General features: G+C 26.8%; 1 protein-coding gene across 1 annotated transcript in view; it reads left to right on the top strand.

Moving 5' to 3' along the window:
* The first annotated feature begins 6,283 nt into the window (after positions 1–6,283).
* Positions 6,284–17,730, top strand: part of LOC129981579 (hemicentin-2-like) — a 173,122-nt gene continuing 161,675 nt past the window's right edge. The window contains exon 1 of the mRNA XM_056092479.1: positions 6,284–6,450. Coding sequence (XP_055948454.1) covers positions 6,393–6,450 — 58 coding nt within the window. The 5' untranslated portion in view covers positions 6,284–6,392. The remainder of the gene's footprint in view (positions 6,451–17,730) is intronic.

The following is a 17,730-nucleotide window of genomic DNA, read 5'->3' as shown; positions in this document are numbered from 1 at the left end:
GCTGGTTTAAGTGTCAGACATCTGACTGTAATTCTAAGCTATGATGTCCACATCAAAGCATATAGCAGCTGAATTACTCTATCTTCTCTTTTGGATAATAGATGGTTATGCCTGATTAGGTACACATCCCATAGTGCATTGCGATTGGTATTATAATGAGATGAGATGCTGCTCTGTTAAAGTGCGTGCTTTAATGTCTTGTCTTTTCATGGATGTTTTTTTTTCCGTGTGTATGAAATGTGATTATTAAAGAAATGTGTCCGAAAACATAAGCCCTCTTACTTCCACTGTACGGATCCTAATAATCTTCATTCCACCACAAGCTATAATGTAATTTCAACCAGGAAGATTAAATATCTAAAAAAAATCACATGAACGACATGAAACGATCTCATTAACTCTACCTCCTCCAGGAGCAATCGGTGAAGGCTCCTTCCAGTATGAAGATAAGAATCAAAGTTTATGTAAATGGTTGATAGAGGTCAACGTTTATGGTTCCTCCCCGGTGTTGCAAAAACCGATTGGTTAAAAAATTTTTAAACTTGGAATGAAACACCTATCGTATTCCCGACCTCTTGCTTTGCTGTAAAAATGACATATTTCTGTCTGTCTGACCTACCCTTCAAAATTGTTAAACGTTCTTTTGGAATTTCCTGCATAGGGATTTGAGAAAAATATCAAAGCAAAGCAAATAGTTCATGTTTTGAAAAGGAAAATCGTAAGACAAATACACATATGATTGCTTTTAGATAACTAATTAGTTTAAAAAATTATTTTTCTAAATATGATTTCAAAGGTTTCTTTCGTTTCGGTATAAATTTTAGCAGACGATTCTCCCCCATTTTTTTTTTTTTTAAATTTGTAATAAGATTCTTAAAAATGTATGCTTCAGCTTAGATCACGAATCGAAAACCTTTTTTAACATAGAGCTATTTTTGGTATTCTATTTTCAGAAATAATAATTTTAAACAACTACATTTATTTATTTTATGGTGTTTTTAATTGAACTTAAAATGTGTTTTTTTTTATTATGTAGTTAAAATGTGAATATTCTTTACAGATAATTATTTATTATCAATGTAAAATTAGTTGGAACTATTATAATAAAATATAATAAGTAAGGATCAAAAATAAGTTATTTTAAACATTTTTTCTTTCAAATTATTTTTCTTCCGTCAAATATCATATAAATAGTATTAAATATTTTAAATTATATTTAACTTTTATAAATATCTAAAAATATTCATTTTATCAAAAAAAAATAATATATAGTTTCTGATGATATTTCTATTCCTGAATTTTTAGGAAAAAGTTTGTCAAATTTAGTTACTAAGACGCAATGCTCCATTTTAAATAAGATTGTGGACTTGAGTTGTGATTTCTTTAATTCTATCTTAAGAAAATTGATGATCGAAATCATTTGTTCTCAAAAACGTGTCAATCAAAAATCGACGATATTATGTTTTATTCCTGATACTTTACTTTAAGGCGCAGTTTGGCCAGGTTTGGCTTTTGCGCCACTAAACCACACAATCCAATCCAATCCTAATACTTTAAGTTTTTACTTGGTATATGTTCAAGTTAGTTGGTTTTTTTTTCTTTTTCTTTTTTATCGTCTCATTTGTTTTCAAATAATAGCGTGCGATCGAATAAGCTTTAATTCGCTATTCTAAGGATTGCTGCCGATTAAAGAAAGGATTTGAAGTTAAACAAAAATAGCTTAATAAATAAATGCAAAAAATGAAATATCGTTTGCATTTTTCTTTCATTTAAAATTAATGTTTTATTTCGTTATACGCATATTATTTACAAGCTTGGTAAAGAAACCCAACTTTACATTAAAAGAGCCGCATACATCTAAAAATTCATAGGTTGTCCATTCTCGTCCTAGGTAATTCATTAAATGCAAAAGTTTTAGCTAAATCTATTAGTGCCTTTTTAGATAACTCGTCTTTTTTCGTCAGTATCGTAAGGTTAAAATTCAAGTTATTTCTTAACTATGTATTCTGCGTGAAGAGAAATTCTTTTATAAGCAATTTCGCAAATGCTTTCATCTATTTTTTGAAAAAGGGTGAGCTTATATTTTGCGAAAAATATTTTCCTAGCATTGATGGTTCTAACATTTCATACAAGTTGCAAGGATCGTATATTTAAGAAGCTGGTATTCGTCCGAAATGCTCTGCACAAACTCAGTTTTGTATATAAAATTTAAAAATTTTTCATTCTAATTTTTTTTGATGAAATATTCTTATATTATTTCTATAACAATTTAATATTCTTATATTCTGCGGATTACTTTCAAAATATCTATTAAATTCATTTCTAAGTATTCAAGTAAACAACACGCATTTTTTTTGTTTCTTTTGTTATCAATCGAATAAGGGCGGCAGTCAACATGCTAAAATGAATGAATATTTTCTTTGCTCAGATTTAAATTTCAATTTGCTCTATAAAATTCATTGAAAATACTTTCCTTTCTTAGAGTCAAAAGTTTTGAATTCAAACAGTTAATTTGTTTCTTATTCAATCGTCCTCTGTCAATAGATGTAGTGGAAATACAGTGTGGGTGTTGGGAACCTGGGAAGCTATGTAATTCCTTTTTCATTTTAAAAGAAATCTTTATCAATACTCTTTGTTCAATTTTACAGTGGTGTCTACTACATCTAAGCTTTATGGAAATAGCGATAAAGGGCCATCAATATTTTTGAAATGAAATAGAAGAAAATTGCCGCCATCTTTGTGTCTTTGTCACATGGCATATCAAATGTAACCTTATTTTTGCAGATACTTAAATCTCCCATAAGTGGCTCCGGATGTATGCATTTTGTTTTTACATCATTTTTAGATTTGCTTTGTTACATATATAAATTTTAATGTCTAGAAGTGTTTCAGAATTTTTTTTAAATAATGTGTAATCTTATAACTTTAATCATGCAATTCTTGTATATATAAAAATTGCATATATAAAAATTTAATTCGTGTATCTTGGAAGGGCCTCTAATGATTTGGATAAAATTTTGTATTTATATAAGTTTTTGCTTTTTAAGTTTATCTTTATAAATGTTTTATGCTCTGGCTTTATCTATGCTCACAAACTGGCGAAATCGAAACATTGTAATTGGTGACTCGGCCTAAGTTTTATTTTACAAGGGGTCATGAGAATCGGTAAATAAGGAGTCGGCTAAATCGGTACATTAAATATTTTATTTAGTAATTGTGACAGAGGATTTAGTCAAATTTTCCTTAATAAAGAATGCACAATGAATTTGCTTTCTCTTTTTTTAGAGATTTTTTTCTTTAAAACGATGGTTGAGAAAAAGGGGCAATTGATAAAATATTTATGTATCATCTAATTTCGTATGAATTGACCAGCGCGAGTGGCCTCTTCAAAACTTCCTCGCATACTCTCTAATATGCCATGTAAGGTATTCTCGCCAGAGAATACATTACATAGCATTGGCGTAACTTTTGGCCTGAATATAGCATTTTTACTCAATCTATTGTGTCATCCTTGGCGAGTTATTTGGCGATTAATTCCTGATGTGTATTAATAATATCGAATTTGGGGTTTAAACACATTTTTCTCAACCGATTGAAACAAAAATTTGACACAAAACTGTACCTGTATTCACAAAATTCCATATCAAAATCGATATATTTAAGTCATTATGTTTTTGAATTATCGATTTTACTTGTTTCTAAAAGTACAAACTGACAGACGGTCAATCCGTGCTCGCTTACGGCTCAAAATTTGATAGGTGTCTAGACTACAGTTGTTAATTCTGTGTATTGAATTTTATTTACATAGCTCTCTTTGTTTGTAGTTATCGTATTAAATTATATTCGAAAAAATGGACTTCCTGCGAAGAGATTTTGCTCCAAATTTGAATGAAATCTAGAAATTCGGTATAAAGACTGTATACCAAATTTCAACCATCTAGTTCAAAATGTTTTTAAGTTATTTTTGTCACAGACAGACATACGGACATTTCCCAAAAATGTATTATGAACTCAGTGAGGTCTGAAACGTGGAGCTTCTTCAAAATCTCAAGTTTTAATTCTTTAACGGTTGCTATACTTCGTAACGTAAAAACGTACGTAAAAAAAGAAAGAAAGAAAGAAGAAATAGAAAAAGGGAAGAAAAAATTTTAAAAGAAAAGAAAGAAAAGAAAAAAAATTTAAAAGAAAAGAAAGAAAAGAAAAAAAAAAAGGAAAAGAAAAGAAGGAAAGAAAAACAAAAAATTTCAAAAGAAAAGAATGAATTTTAAAAGAAAAGGAAGGGGGAAAAAAAAGAAGAAATATTATTCAGAGAATAACTCTCGTGTATCGCATTAGCATTCCTAGTGGGTAGCGGTTGGTATAATATGAGGGCTAGTTCTTTTATTTTGCCAGTTATTTTAAATATGTGAATGTTCAGTATTATTAATAAAATAATCACAGTGAACTTGATACATCTCCTGCAAGGGATTATATCTTTTTTTTTTTTTACCTAATATTATGAAACTCATCTCAATAAAACAAGCTCAGGGTGCATTTCATTGATCGTCCACTTGAATAGTTGATTATAACGAGGAATAAAAGATTAGTTTTCGCCACAAATTAATGAGAAATCCTTTTTTTATTTACTAAGATGTGGAACTATTCAGTGATGGATTACCCACAAGGCATCTGTACAATGCTAGACTGTTAAATTGAGAAGAGGCCTCAGGTAGATCGTTTTTCCTTTAAAATTATTATCTTAATAATTGAATAATTTTTTTAAAGATAGAAACTCTATGAATTATAAATATTAGGATAATATTCACTTAGTTATTATAGCATTTGTAAACACCAAATGCATATCTAAAGAATATCACTTAGAAATTTGGGATGCCGCACAATCGTGAGTCTTAATGAACAAATTATTTACAGTTTTATACAATTATTAAACAAAAAAAAACTTAAAATAAATCTTTAACAAGTTGTTATAGCTAAAAAGGAGATGAAATACGACACTAAATAATCTATTTCTTTAAAAGAGGCCTTAAAAGGCATTACAATGTGCATTGTCTAAATCCATAAAGTAACTAAATCCATCACAAGAGCTAATATTATCATTTTTTTAAAAAAAGGAATAAAATGTGAAGTCAAAAATAGAAACTTAAGCTTTTAAGCTGGCTTAGGCCTTTAAAATTATCAATGGAGCTTTCTTTGAGTGAAGGGATGGTTGAGGTAAGATTATATTTAAAAAATAAAGAACTGCAGGAGGAAATAAAAGGTTTCTCATCGCTGTTCTAAAAATGCAATTGAGGAGTTGATAGAGGGTTAAAAATATGGCATTCAACAGCCTCCTCCCTAATAAATAGATAACTGAAAAATAAAATAGAATATAAAAGAATTAAGAAGCAATAAAATTATTAATAATTTAAAATTTTGAACTAATTAGAGTATTTTTATTAATAAAGAACCAGTTTAATTGTTCCTTTAATTCAAAATTGGAATAAATCAGAATTGTATCGGCTAACTTGTGGCATCTGCTATTTAAAATCATTGTATAATATTGTTTGTATATATTATTGTATATATTATTTTTACATTGTATATATTATTTTTATACTTTTTACTTAAAGATTAATAACAAATGATAACAATGTATAGAAATTTACAACTATAAAAATCCAAAATATAAATATGAATCTACATTAATTTCATTTATGAGTATACATGCTAAATGAACAATTTTTTTTTATTTAAATTAATATTACTGTCATCAGTTCTGCTAATAAACTCATTAATTTATTAAACAGTTTTTTTTATAGCATAGAAATTGTGTATTTTTTCTGAGAGATTTTAGGTTCCTATCCAAAATATATATAAAAAAAAAAATATTACGTTTTTTATGTAAAAGAAGATTTATTGCTAAGATATAAAAGTATTATTCTCCATTTTTCTATCAAAACCATAGATTTCTTTCAAAAAAAAAAATCCTGCCATTTTCTTATCAGTTTTGCAGAAAAAAAGTGTCAAAAACTTGTGTTATCTCTTGTTTAAGGGCTTCTATAAAGCCATACTTGTGCGAAAGAAGAAGTAGAAAACAAAAAGGAAAGAAATCCATCCTTTCTTGAACCTCAACTGCTCTGATTTTTTTTATTTCTTTCCATCTTCAACTGCCAAATCATCAGCGCCAAGCATTGGTTGGCGATTCTGATTTGGCGTTGAAAGATCCTCCTTCAGTTTGTCGTTGCAACCCCAAAGCCACCTCTCTTGTATCCCTCCGCATGGATTGACCGCGTTTACGTTTGAATGAGGTGTACGCTAGTTTGGTAGTCATCCGATCCGATTGTTTTGGTTCGTTGTGAAGTTCTGTGCAGGGAAAAAAAGATACCAGTTCTCTCTTCGGCTACTGTTCGAAAATGGATTTATCGGCAGGAATAAGTTTCTCTTTTCTGATAACTATCATACTTTGCTCTTGTAAGTATATTTTTTGGTGAAACTTTTAATTTTATTTTTACATGCCTACTTAGGGGAACGTTACAGGGTTGAGGCCGGTTTGTCATTTTTCACTGTGTACATTCAGCTAACTAGGGTAAAAACGTGTTTGAATCCGGACAGGTACGCTTTACCTACCTGGAGAAGATGGATATTTGCCAGCTACTACCGTCGTTCTTGCAACGATTCTTTTGTAATTTTGAGCTGTGCAATTACCAACATATACGTAGATGTTATTACAATTAAAGGTTATCAAATATATATTGCAGTAATCATACCGATTGTGAAAAAAATTATCTTTAAAACAGTCAATGAAACAGCATGTAGTGAAAGTTGTAAGAGGTTTTGGCGGGAGAATGGAACAAAATAGTATTAAAAAAACTTTCTTTTTTTAAAAAAAGTGCAAACGATATGTTAAAATAGAAAATAATTCGAAATTAAAAAAATTAAGTTTATTTTTTTATTAAAGTAATCGGTTTATCAATGAAAGTTTTTTTTTTATTTAAATTGGATTTGATTGTCTTAAATTCAGAATTAAGTAATACAAAATATAAATATTTTAAAAGTTTATCTGGTGAGAATATTTTTTACAAATGCTAACTTATACTTGAATTATGAATATTTAAAGTATAATAGGAAATTGTATCCGTGATATCTATGATATAATTATACATTTCCGATGATTGCATGTAAGAATATAGTTTATAAGAAGAAAGACTCAATAATGAAAAATGGTAGAACTACGCTGTATACTGAAAGAAATATTTCATTTTTCAGAAATATGTGTACGCAAATTCTTTTTTATATAGAATAAAAGTATAGTATGTATATATTTATTATAATCCTGTGTTTATTAAATCTTATTTCACAGACTGGAATCTTTCTAAAAATATAATACAGAAGAATAGAATTTCATATTAAATTATTAGCATATTTTAAATTTATTGCAAAGAACGATTAAAAAATTTAATTTTATTTGTTCTGAAATGGTAAAAATATCTATTTTCTAAAGCATTAAAAGATTATTAAATTTTTTTTTTTCATTTTCTTATTCTTAAAACTTGTATTTTTATGCAGCACTTTTTAGCTAATTTTTTATTTCATTGGATAAAAGGTATTTTTGAAAAAAGTAGCAAAATTTCATGATGTGAAAATAAATTTTAAAGTGTTTATGTTCCATTTACAGACGATATGGGTTTTCCCCTTCTGTTTTATTCTGTTAACTTGTAATGGGGAGGGGCTATGAAAACAGAATAAAAAAAGAACCGTGATTCATGTTTTAATTATTATTTATAATTTTTTTTCATAATTGTGAATTATTTTCTTAAAATCCATGTTAAAAGGCAATGCTTTTTAACTTTTGGTATATAAAATAATTTTAAACGAATCATTTCCTTACATATTGCTAGTAAAAAAATTTTAAGTTTATCGAAAAAGTACAATTTCAGGGAAAAAATTTTAATATCTCATATTACTTCAAATGGAAAGATTAAATTATTACTAAATATATTGATTTCAAATAGTGCCTATTTAATCATATTTCAATTATTTAACATAATTTATTATTTATTTTTATATTATCTTTTATTACTCATTGAATTAAAAATCGTAGTTGAATTAATAAATTTTATATTTACAGTAAATTTTTTTAACTGGAAGAAGAAAAACAACAACGATTAATCAATTTTCGTTAGGTCAAGAGGTTCTATTTACGACTTTAAAACATATCCGTAAACAGGCTTTTAAACTATCATTAAAAACCCTTTTAAACAGTTCATTTAGGTCACATGTTCTTTAATTGTGAGTCTGTCAGCAATTGAAGTCGCGTGTCAGAATTTCAACATCATATAAAGGTGATTACGTCAACAGAGAAGTCTAGTCTCTGTGGTTAAGTTAAATAATTTCATTGAACTAAATTTTTCCTATTATTTTTAATTGTTTTTTATTTTTAATGATATATGTCTATGGCTTATATATGTATATGCAACGATACTATCTATTAATAAAAAATGTTTAGTTAATAATTCAAATCCTTTTATTTATTTATTTATTTATTAGTGATCGAAAAAAAAAGATTTGCAAGTGAATGAAGAGTTTTAGGTTGTATTTAAGGAGCTGTATTGACCAAAGAATGTTAAAATACCATTATCACAAAAAAGTTAAAATGCCATTAAAAATTATTTTTCATTCACTTGCAAATTTGTTTGTAAGTTTGATCTTGCATCAAAACAGTTTGTTATAAATAACACGTTAATTTTTAATTTATTTTTTTTAGATGCGAAAAGTTTTAACTTAGTTTTAAAAAGACTGATATAATGATTGTGAAATATGTGTGACTGATGGTCGTTATAAATTTATATCAGAAATTTATAAATTACCAATTTTATTTCTTATTTCGAAATATCTTATGGAACAACTACATTTCTTGAAGTTGAACTGGAAATAATTCGTTGGATTACATGATTCGAATTTATTATCGTCCTAAACGCAACAGCGAATACCATTGGCCATAAGACCCAGCCCAATTATGAATTACGATTTTGTTAAGCGGCCATGCGTTTTAAATATCGTTCCTAGTATGAACTTCTCCCAAGTCACCGAACCAATCACAAGTAGGTGGGTCGAATGATAATATCAAGGAAAATGTTCTTGGGGAGAAATCTGCGATTCTCAGATAAGAATAATTAAATTAGAATATTTTGTCTTAATTAATGGAATATTATACTTTATAACGTTTCCTTATAATGTTAATTTTCTTTTCCTGTAAATTTTTATCAGTTAAAGATTTAATTCGTCTAGAATTTAGCGACAAATTACACGTTTGACTGGATTTCTATAAATAAACTTAATTCTGAATCCTTTTTGAATTAAACGATACTTGCTAGAAAATTTTATTTTATATCTCGAGGTGTTTGTTTAAATGAAAAATGAGTCCGATTATTTAACAGTGTAACTGTTTTGGCATGTTTTATAAATTTTCTGCGAGTCAGATTATTTACATGTTTTCAGTTGCAGTTCTGTGTTGTAATTTTATTTTTAAATTTATCAAAACTAAAAAAAATAATAAAAAAATAACCAAATCAGGCTTATTGATACACATTTAACGAACTTTGCCATAATATCATAGTCACAAGACATACGTAACGTGGATATTGTTGCTATGAAGGCACGTTCTTTTTCTTCGTACAAAATGCACAAAATAAAATTTAAAAATAAATTTATGCGAATATAACTTGATTTATTTTAGTTTTGAAATCAAATGCCTTACTTGTTGAAGGAAAAAAAAATTTGAAGGCAAACGGCACATTAAAATCTCGTACACTGAATTTTAGCTAGCATTCACAATTCTATGTTCTACTAGGAGGTTACTTTGGTTAAATCCATTTTAATTAACATTCGCAATTCTAATTAACATTCACAATTTGGTTAAATCCATTTTCGATAACATTTACAATTTCATCTTCTACTATGAGGTTACTTTTGTTAAATCCATTTTAATTAACGTTCGCAATTCTAATTAACATTTACAATTTGGTTAAATCCATTTTAGATAACATTATTTAATTCCATCTTCTATTATGAGGTTAATTTGGTTAAATCCATTTTAATTTATTTTTATTACGTTAGATATTGAAGCGTTCATATTATGTAAATTAGTAATTGATGAAGTGTTAAAACATAAAGAGGAAACTTTGAAAAGGTTACACAGCAAATTTTACATAAAATTATTGTGTTCCTTTTATTCTGTGTATTATTTTTATTTGTCTAGAATAAAGTTTAATTTTCGTTGAAGGAAAAGAACTTACTGCGTGTTACAATTAAACAAGATAAATATTCGTCACTTTTTTTCCTTAGTAAGGTACGAAAGACTTTTTCAAAGCTACTTTCTGCCTTAAACTAAACAAACGTTGCTTTTGTTCTTCTGCTTTTGGAACTCAAAAGAAAAGCATCTTTTTTTTTTCTTTCTCTCTCTCTCTTCTTTCTTTAAACTCGACTGTCTCGAATGTCTGCAATGTATTTCATTCTGCCATCTTTCTTTCATCTGCAAGGGTCATGCATCAGGCAAACGTCACGAATTTCATGAATAGCAAAAAGAAATTTAATAAGGTTCTTAACACTAAGGTTTTGTATTCGTAAAGTATACTTGAGAATTATTACGGCAGTAAGTCATAACTTTGACAATTTTTTTTGTGTGTGTGTTGGTCGCGACTTCCAAAGAATTGGAAGTTCACTGGATACTCGTAGTCAGGTTACTAGAATACTAGAATCTTTTATTGTTCTTCCCTTCTTATTTTGCATTCAACCATACGATAGTTAGATTGGATAGAATAGTCAGTTAAAAGGTTATGACAGTTTTATTTTGTTAGTTATATGCCCATTCAAATGGTAATGTTATTTAATAGTAAATGGTGTTTGCTGTTTAAGAAGACAGTGTTCTTTTATTAGACGTAAAATACTTAAATATTTTTTTGTAATTGTGTTTCCGTTTTTTTTATTATTATTTATTTATTAATTTGTTTGCGAAGGAAACGGTGAAGAAGCTACACTTTGTTAGAAAATTACTAAAACATTAATAGGCGCGAAAATAATCGTTTTATAACTTTTAGCCTTTTTTTAATACTAAGAATTTAAACTTTTTTTTTGACGCATGCAGAAAAAAAAGTGGTAATTGTTTTGTTATGGTTATCTATTCTTTAAAAAGGGAAACTGCTTGTCATTGCACTAGGGGAAATGTTTTTTCAGACATTTTTTATAGTGGAACAAGGATTTGAGTTTTTTTTAAAAGATTCTTTAAGAAAAAAAGTGATTAAAATCTTTTTTTTTCTGTAGAATTTTAAAAAAAGAAAAAAAAAACCCTAAGGATTTTTTTAAATATTTGATTGCTTTTATTTTTATAAGTCAATTACACGTCTTTCATGAAAAAAATTTAATTAATTTAGTTTCATAATTTTCTTTAACAGGTCTTCTAGATTTATTTTTTATTTTAATTTTTTAAATAAAAATTATACACATGAAATTTTATTTCATCAATGAAATATCTATTTTTAAATTATTCCATTGTTTTAATTATGGCTGCTCTGAATTTTTATTAGTTTATCTGATTTAACAATATTTACGATCTAATTTTCTACGATATTTTAACTGCAATATAAGCATGTTATTTGTATAATTCGTAACTCAGATTAATTTTACACTGATTTATTCCAATATAATTTCTTTAAATATTGTGGTTATTTGTTTATCGAGCGTAAAATTACTTACATATATCTTTCTTAATAGAATAATTTTTTCATTTAAATTTTTATGTAGTAAATTTTTTTAAAAAATTATTTTTATTTAGTAATATTTTTTAAATATTTTATTTAGTAATATTTTTCTAATATTTTATTTAGTAATATTTTAGTATACTTCTTAACATTTTAATTTTTACTCTTTGTATTTCTTTTGTTTTACATAAAAATATATTATTTTTGTTATCTTTGATTCAAATCTAAACTAAAATAAATAAATAAATAAAAACAGCAGTTAAATTAATTTTAGGATGGAATATTCAACTTCGCCGATCTTTCCATATAAGATAAAATTCTGTTATGTTCAATTTGTAAACTCATACCATGATTGTGTATATATATATATAGAGAGAGAGAATAAATTAGGCATTTTTTTTCAATACATGCATTTTTAAAGATTATCTGCATATTTGTAAAAATTATCTGAATTTCATACTGCAGAGCAATTTATATTTTCTTTATTAATAAAGAATAAGTATTTAAAAAGAATTAAAAAAAATGAGTTTACAGAAGTTTCTATCATTAAAATGGACTTGAAAAGGGGTGGACTTACACAATGATTTGATTATTTCGTCTAACCTCCACCTTAAATATCTGAATTATTTTAATAATATCTATAATAAAATTTAAAGCATCGATCCATCAATCCCAATATATGATTTTTTACAAAGTTAAGTGCCTTGTAAAACTAACTGGTGCATTTTTTTTAATAATTTCTCTTAAATTCTGATTATGTAAATGACACAGATATAAGTATTATACTGTTACACCATTGGTCATACACCACTGGTTGTAATAAAGTTGTCCTTCAGTTTCATTTAGTTGATGGGCCACTGGTTGTGCCTAAACATTACAGCTTAATTCTGGCCTTGCGCATGATTTTGAAGGCGATTAATTTAATATCCCCTTGTTTTTCTTATGACAATTATTGATTTTTTTGTTATTTTTCTGATTATTTTATTTACAATTTTGTGGGAAAAGATTATTTTTATGATATTAATTTTATTAATAGTACATTTAAAAAAAGTGATTTGCTTATTGTGTATAATCCTGTTGAGAATAATTTTATCTCGTGCGAGCGATTATAAATAATGAGAAATTAATTTCTCTTCCGATGCATTTATTAATTAATTTTTTTTATTATTCTCATGTTTCAAAAATAAAAAGATTGTCGTATTGAACAGTTAAAAAATTTAAAATTATCCTGTGATAAATTGATATTTAAATATTAAAACATATAGATGCGATAGTTTCATTAATGATTAATTTTTTTTAATTCTTCTAAAAGAATAATTATTCGTTGTTTTTTTTTCAGCAACATTTATAATAATTTTGCCTGTGGAGTATTCTCTCACCAATAAATTTTTTCTCATTTTCTATTTTATTTTTATTATTAATGAGATGTTCATAAAATCAGAGTAAAAATGTGTACAAAAATCGTTTGCAATATATGAGCGCGCTTCTGATAGATTAAATCACTAATTTTCAATTATTTTTCGGGATTTAAAAAAAAATGATATTTAAATGTGAAACATACAGATGTGAAAGTTTCATTAACAATTAATTTTCGAAGAATAAAAATTTTTTTTTTCTACTTTGTCAATAGCAATAATAATAATTTTGCCTGAAGAGTATTCTCAAACCAATAGTCTTTTTTTATTATTTTAATTTTTTATTTAACTTTATTTTTATTATCAATGAATTTTTATTAACAAAGTAAGAGTAAAAGCGTCTACAAAATCGTTTGCAATTTATGAACGCGCTTCCTATAGATTAAATCACTATAATTTGCAATTCTTATTTGAGATTTAAAAAATATCAAATCGCAGACACGTGCAATGTATCAATTTCCTTACACCTCAATTCATTTCCGTGGCCTTGGACTTTTTCTCTTCTCAGATCTTGATTTATTAATGCATTCTTAAAAGAATAATAAAACCAGCCACTGGAACAGCTGATACGAGGTTTCGTGGATGCTGCCATATTTTGTTTTTGGAATAAGAGGAACGGACCAGTTATTGCCTATTAAGTTATAAATCGCAGGACTTTTTTTTTTTTACACCTGTTGCAGTTCAACTACCTTTTAACCGCTCAGCAAATAACCACTTAACTATTACATTATTTGATTATCGGTAAATGCATTAAATAACTGTGTTTCATCACACAAGGCTTGTTCATATTTTTCAAGCATTTAATTTGTGCAATTTCCTTTTTATTATTTTATGTAAATATTCACATACCTTTTAGAAATTCTTTATGAACTTGAAAAGAATATTTGATTTTTTTGTTCACATTTCATTTGCATTAGTTCATTTCATTTCATTAGCGTATTTCAAATAAACTGCAATCAAATATTGAATACCAATAATCTTTTTTTTTATTATCTAACATATATATATATATATATATATATATATATATATATATATATATATATATATATATATATATATATTCTAAAACTTTCAGTCCTGTTATTGGTTTGTAATACTGCTTTAAAATAATTTCTGACTGGCAATGTAACGAAAGAAAATTAATATTTGTTGCGTTTTTACCTAATATTTTTAAACATGCTCCAAATTCTTTTTACAAATCAGTTGAATATGTTCCAAATTGAAATAGATTTCAAACTCGTTTTTACAAATCAAAAATTAAACAAATTTTTGATTTGTAAAGATAATTGTACCACTCGCATGACTTTTCAGATTTTAATTTTTTTATAAATGCTTAATACTTTATTTATAATGAAACTCAGGTTAAAATGTTTTGGAGTGTGTATTAAATTAAAGTTTATATTGGCTATACTCTTCCATGTTTATTGTCATAGCTTATATGTGTGTATGGAAGGATGGAGGTTCCATAGAGGTATAGATGTCTATGTGTCATTCGTAAACAATGATTTAAAGATTAAATATGAGTATATTTATTTCATTTTATACTATCGCAAAATATTACAAAGAAGGCGGTGAATATTATGCCCCTGTTACCAGTACTCTTGTTCGCCACTGAGTAGTTGATATCGTCCAAAATAATTTTAACTTGTACAATTACAATCCAGTAATAATAGTCAATTTGCCATCAAATTTGTAAAATACATAAACAGGCTCTTTATTAAAATGACTTCCGCATTTGCGAAGAACTTAACTTTAAGATTTTGTTCGAGACTTCTAAAAACAAACATTTGCCAACTGTTTAAATTTCGAATTTAATAATAAATGCTGCTGGTTTTAAAACGTGAAAGCAAAAGTAATCTACCTGTGATTTTTTTTTTCTTTTTGCAAATTTTCTTCTTTTATATTATTTGCTTAAGAAATTAAAATATGGAGTCTAGAAGTTTACACTGCTGTCATTTCCGCATTCATTTCAACGACATCTCATCACAGCTGTTCAAGCATCTGCTACATTCTCATTTTCGACGCCATTTTTTTTTTCTCTTAATGTTTCATTTCGAATTTACTCTTGGTGTGTTTGTCATCAGGTCGGTGTTCTTACAAAGTGTTCCTGCCGCCACACATTAATTTGAGTTGGGAGAAGAGAAACTGATGAAAACTATAAAATCTCTTCGCCTGTAGAGTTAATGCCTTTTTCATTTAACGACACGCTGAGTTGTTTGAATACGCTCTTAACTAACTTTCGGAAATGTTATTTTATGAGTTTTTCTACCAAACTTCGATGCCTTCCTCTTTAATGGCCACAGATGTGTCACCTTCCGCGATTAAATAACGAATTTTGAACTAGACGGAGTCGCAGATTCTGTCATTAACTTTAAAAATAAAGCACTTGACATTATCTTGGCCTCAGAATGGGAGTGGATATTTCTTAGGGAGGGCGTTGTTTGCTTAAATATTCTATATGAAAGGAATTAACTTGTTTTGTTTATTTTAGTTGGGGGAAGTTAAGTATTTCTTTGTGGGTTTTTTTTTCTTCTTAATTTTCTTCCTGGCTTGTTTACTTCACAGATGTTATATATTATCTGGGTAATGAACTTTTTTCTTAATTTTTAATATTTGAATATATATTTATATTTCATATAATAGTAATTTATAATGAACTGTTTACTTATTTTTTAATATCTGAATATATATTTATATTTTATATAATTGTTGTTTAAATTTGTTTTCTGCATTAAAATTCTTCATAATCTATATCTAATTGGAATTAAAATCTGTATCCGAAATATGAAAACAAGTTTAATTTAGTTTCAGGTATCAATTTTTGTGATTGAAAATTGCCCATTAATGTATCATTTTTACAGGTAATTGATGTATAAATGGAAACATATAATCTAAATTTTAATAAACAACTTTGATTATTCCAGATTTAATACTACTATTGGAAATTCATACAAAAATCATACTTTTATTGTTTATATTTAGTTCGTGTTTTTATATTTCTTATTTTATATACTTTATGCATGTCGCTGGGTATTTGATTTAAAAATTATCGTCTGATGTTTTTAGTATTAAACACAGCATTACGCTTCAAATTAAATTCAGTGAATGTTCTTTTCGCTAGTGTTTTGGCAGTTAAAATAAGCTTAAAATTTTTCATACATAGCTTCTAAGGAAGTCTTCATCATCGTTTAAATTAACATCAGATAAAATTTCTTGTATTAATTCATCGGTTAGGAATTATTTCCAAGTCATGACATCTTTGTTGAAATTCTAGCCTTTTTCTACGTTGAAAATGACATACAATTGAAGTTGCGTTGTATAAACGAAGTACTTGATAATTACACTGGTTATGAATGAATTCAACTATGATGAAATGATTCAAAAATTTGAAAATTATTTCTTTTACAGTTTTTGAATGCTATATTTTGTAAATTTGTCATATTTAAACTATTTTTAAATATAAATTTCGCTAACAGGCACAAAATTGGCACAAAAAACATTTTTATTGAAAAGTTATAATTTAATTAAAAGTAATTGCTAAGAATTTCCATTTCCTTGCATGTAAAGAAAGAAATTATAATAAAGAACAGCATATATTTCCTTATTTTATTAACGTTTTATAAGTATAATTTAATTTCGTTTATATGCTGGTGGTATCATTATTATAATTGGCAAAATGTATAGATAATCCAAATAAGCCTAAATTAATATTCTTTTCGAGTTACTGTTCAAACTTGACTCCCACTGTCATTATCTAGTACGTCTGATGCAACTTGGAATTCGGAAGTCTAGTTGCATCAGACGTAGTTTAATTATATGCTGGTTCACCACCAATATATAATTAAATTTCGTATATATGCTGGTGGCTTTCGCCTTAGATTGTCTAATATATCTAGATAGGGATACAAGGGTGACGAGGAAGTGAATTAATATATCAGTGAGTGAATATTGAGTAAATTAAATATATCTTAAAGGATCTATTTAATACTTAAGGTAGATATCTGACTTGATACCAACATTTGAGAATCATATACCTTCCTATAAGATTTTTCAAGTGAAATTTTCCTACATTTATGTTTCATACCAAGAAAAATCTTGAGCAGCCTGTCGATCATAGTAAGAATTTTAGAGCACAGTCAGAAGACATAGCTCATAAGTTTTTTCTGATTTCGGTCTCTCAGGCATGTATGTACCTTATACTCACTACTCCACTGGTCTATATTTTAGAATGTTGCCAAGTAGTACAAAAAGTGTGGTTTAATATGAAAATCTAACTTTTCCGGATCGATTTATTTTATTATGCTTAACTCTTATTTCTTCCAAATGCCTTACAGACAATTTTATTTTATTTCAAAAGAAATTTCTTTTCCCTATAAAATATTTTTTTAAATTATTTATTATTTTATTTATTATTATATCGTTATTTTTTTCACGTTATTAAAAATATTTTGCATTCATTCTTGTGATTGATCAACCTACCAGAGAGAAGAAGAAAAAAAAAAAAAAAAAAGGGAAGAATTTTTTTGGGAATTTATTTTTACAAGTAAAATAAATTTATGAGCAGCTAAATAATTGCC

The sequence above is a fragment of the Argiope bruennichi genome, chromosome 8 (genome assembly GCF_947563725.1).
Source record: "Argiope bruennichi chromosome 8, qqArgBrue1.1, whole genome shotgun sequence".
NCBI lineage: Eukaryota > Metazoa > Arthropoda > Arachnida > Araneae > Araneidae > Argiope > Argiope bruennichi.
The sequence above is the reverse complement of the archived record's forward strand: the minus strand, read 5'-3'. Positions and strand labels throughout refer to the sequence as shown.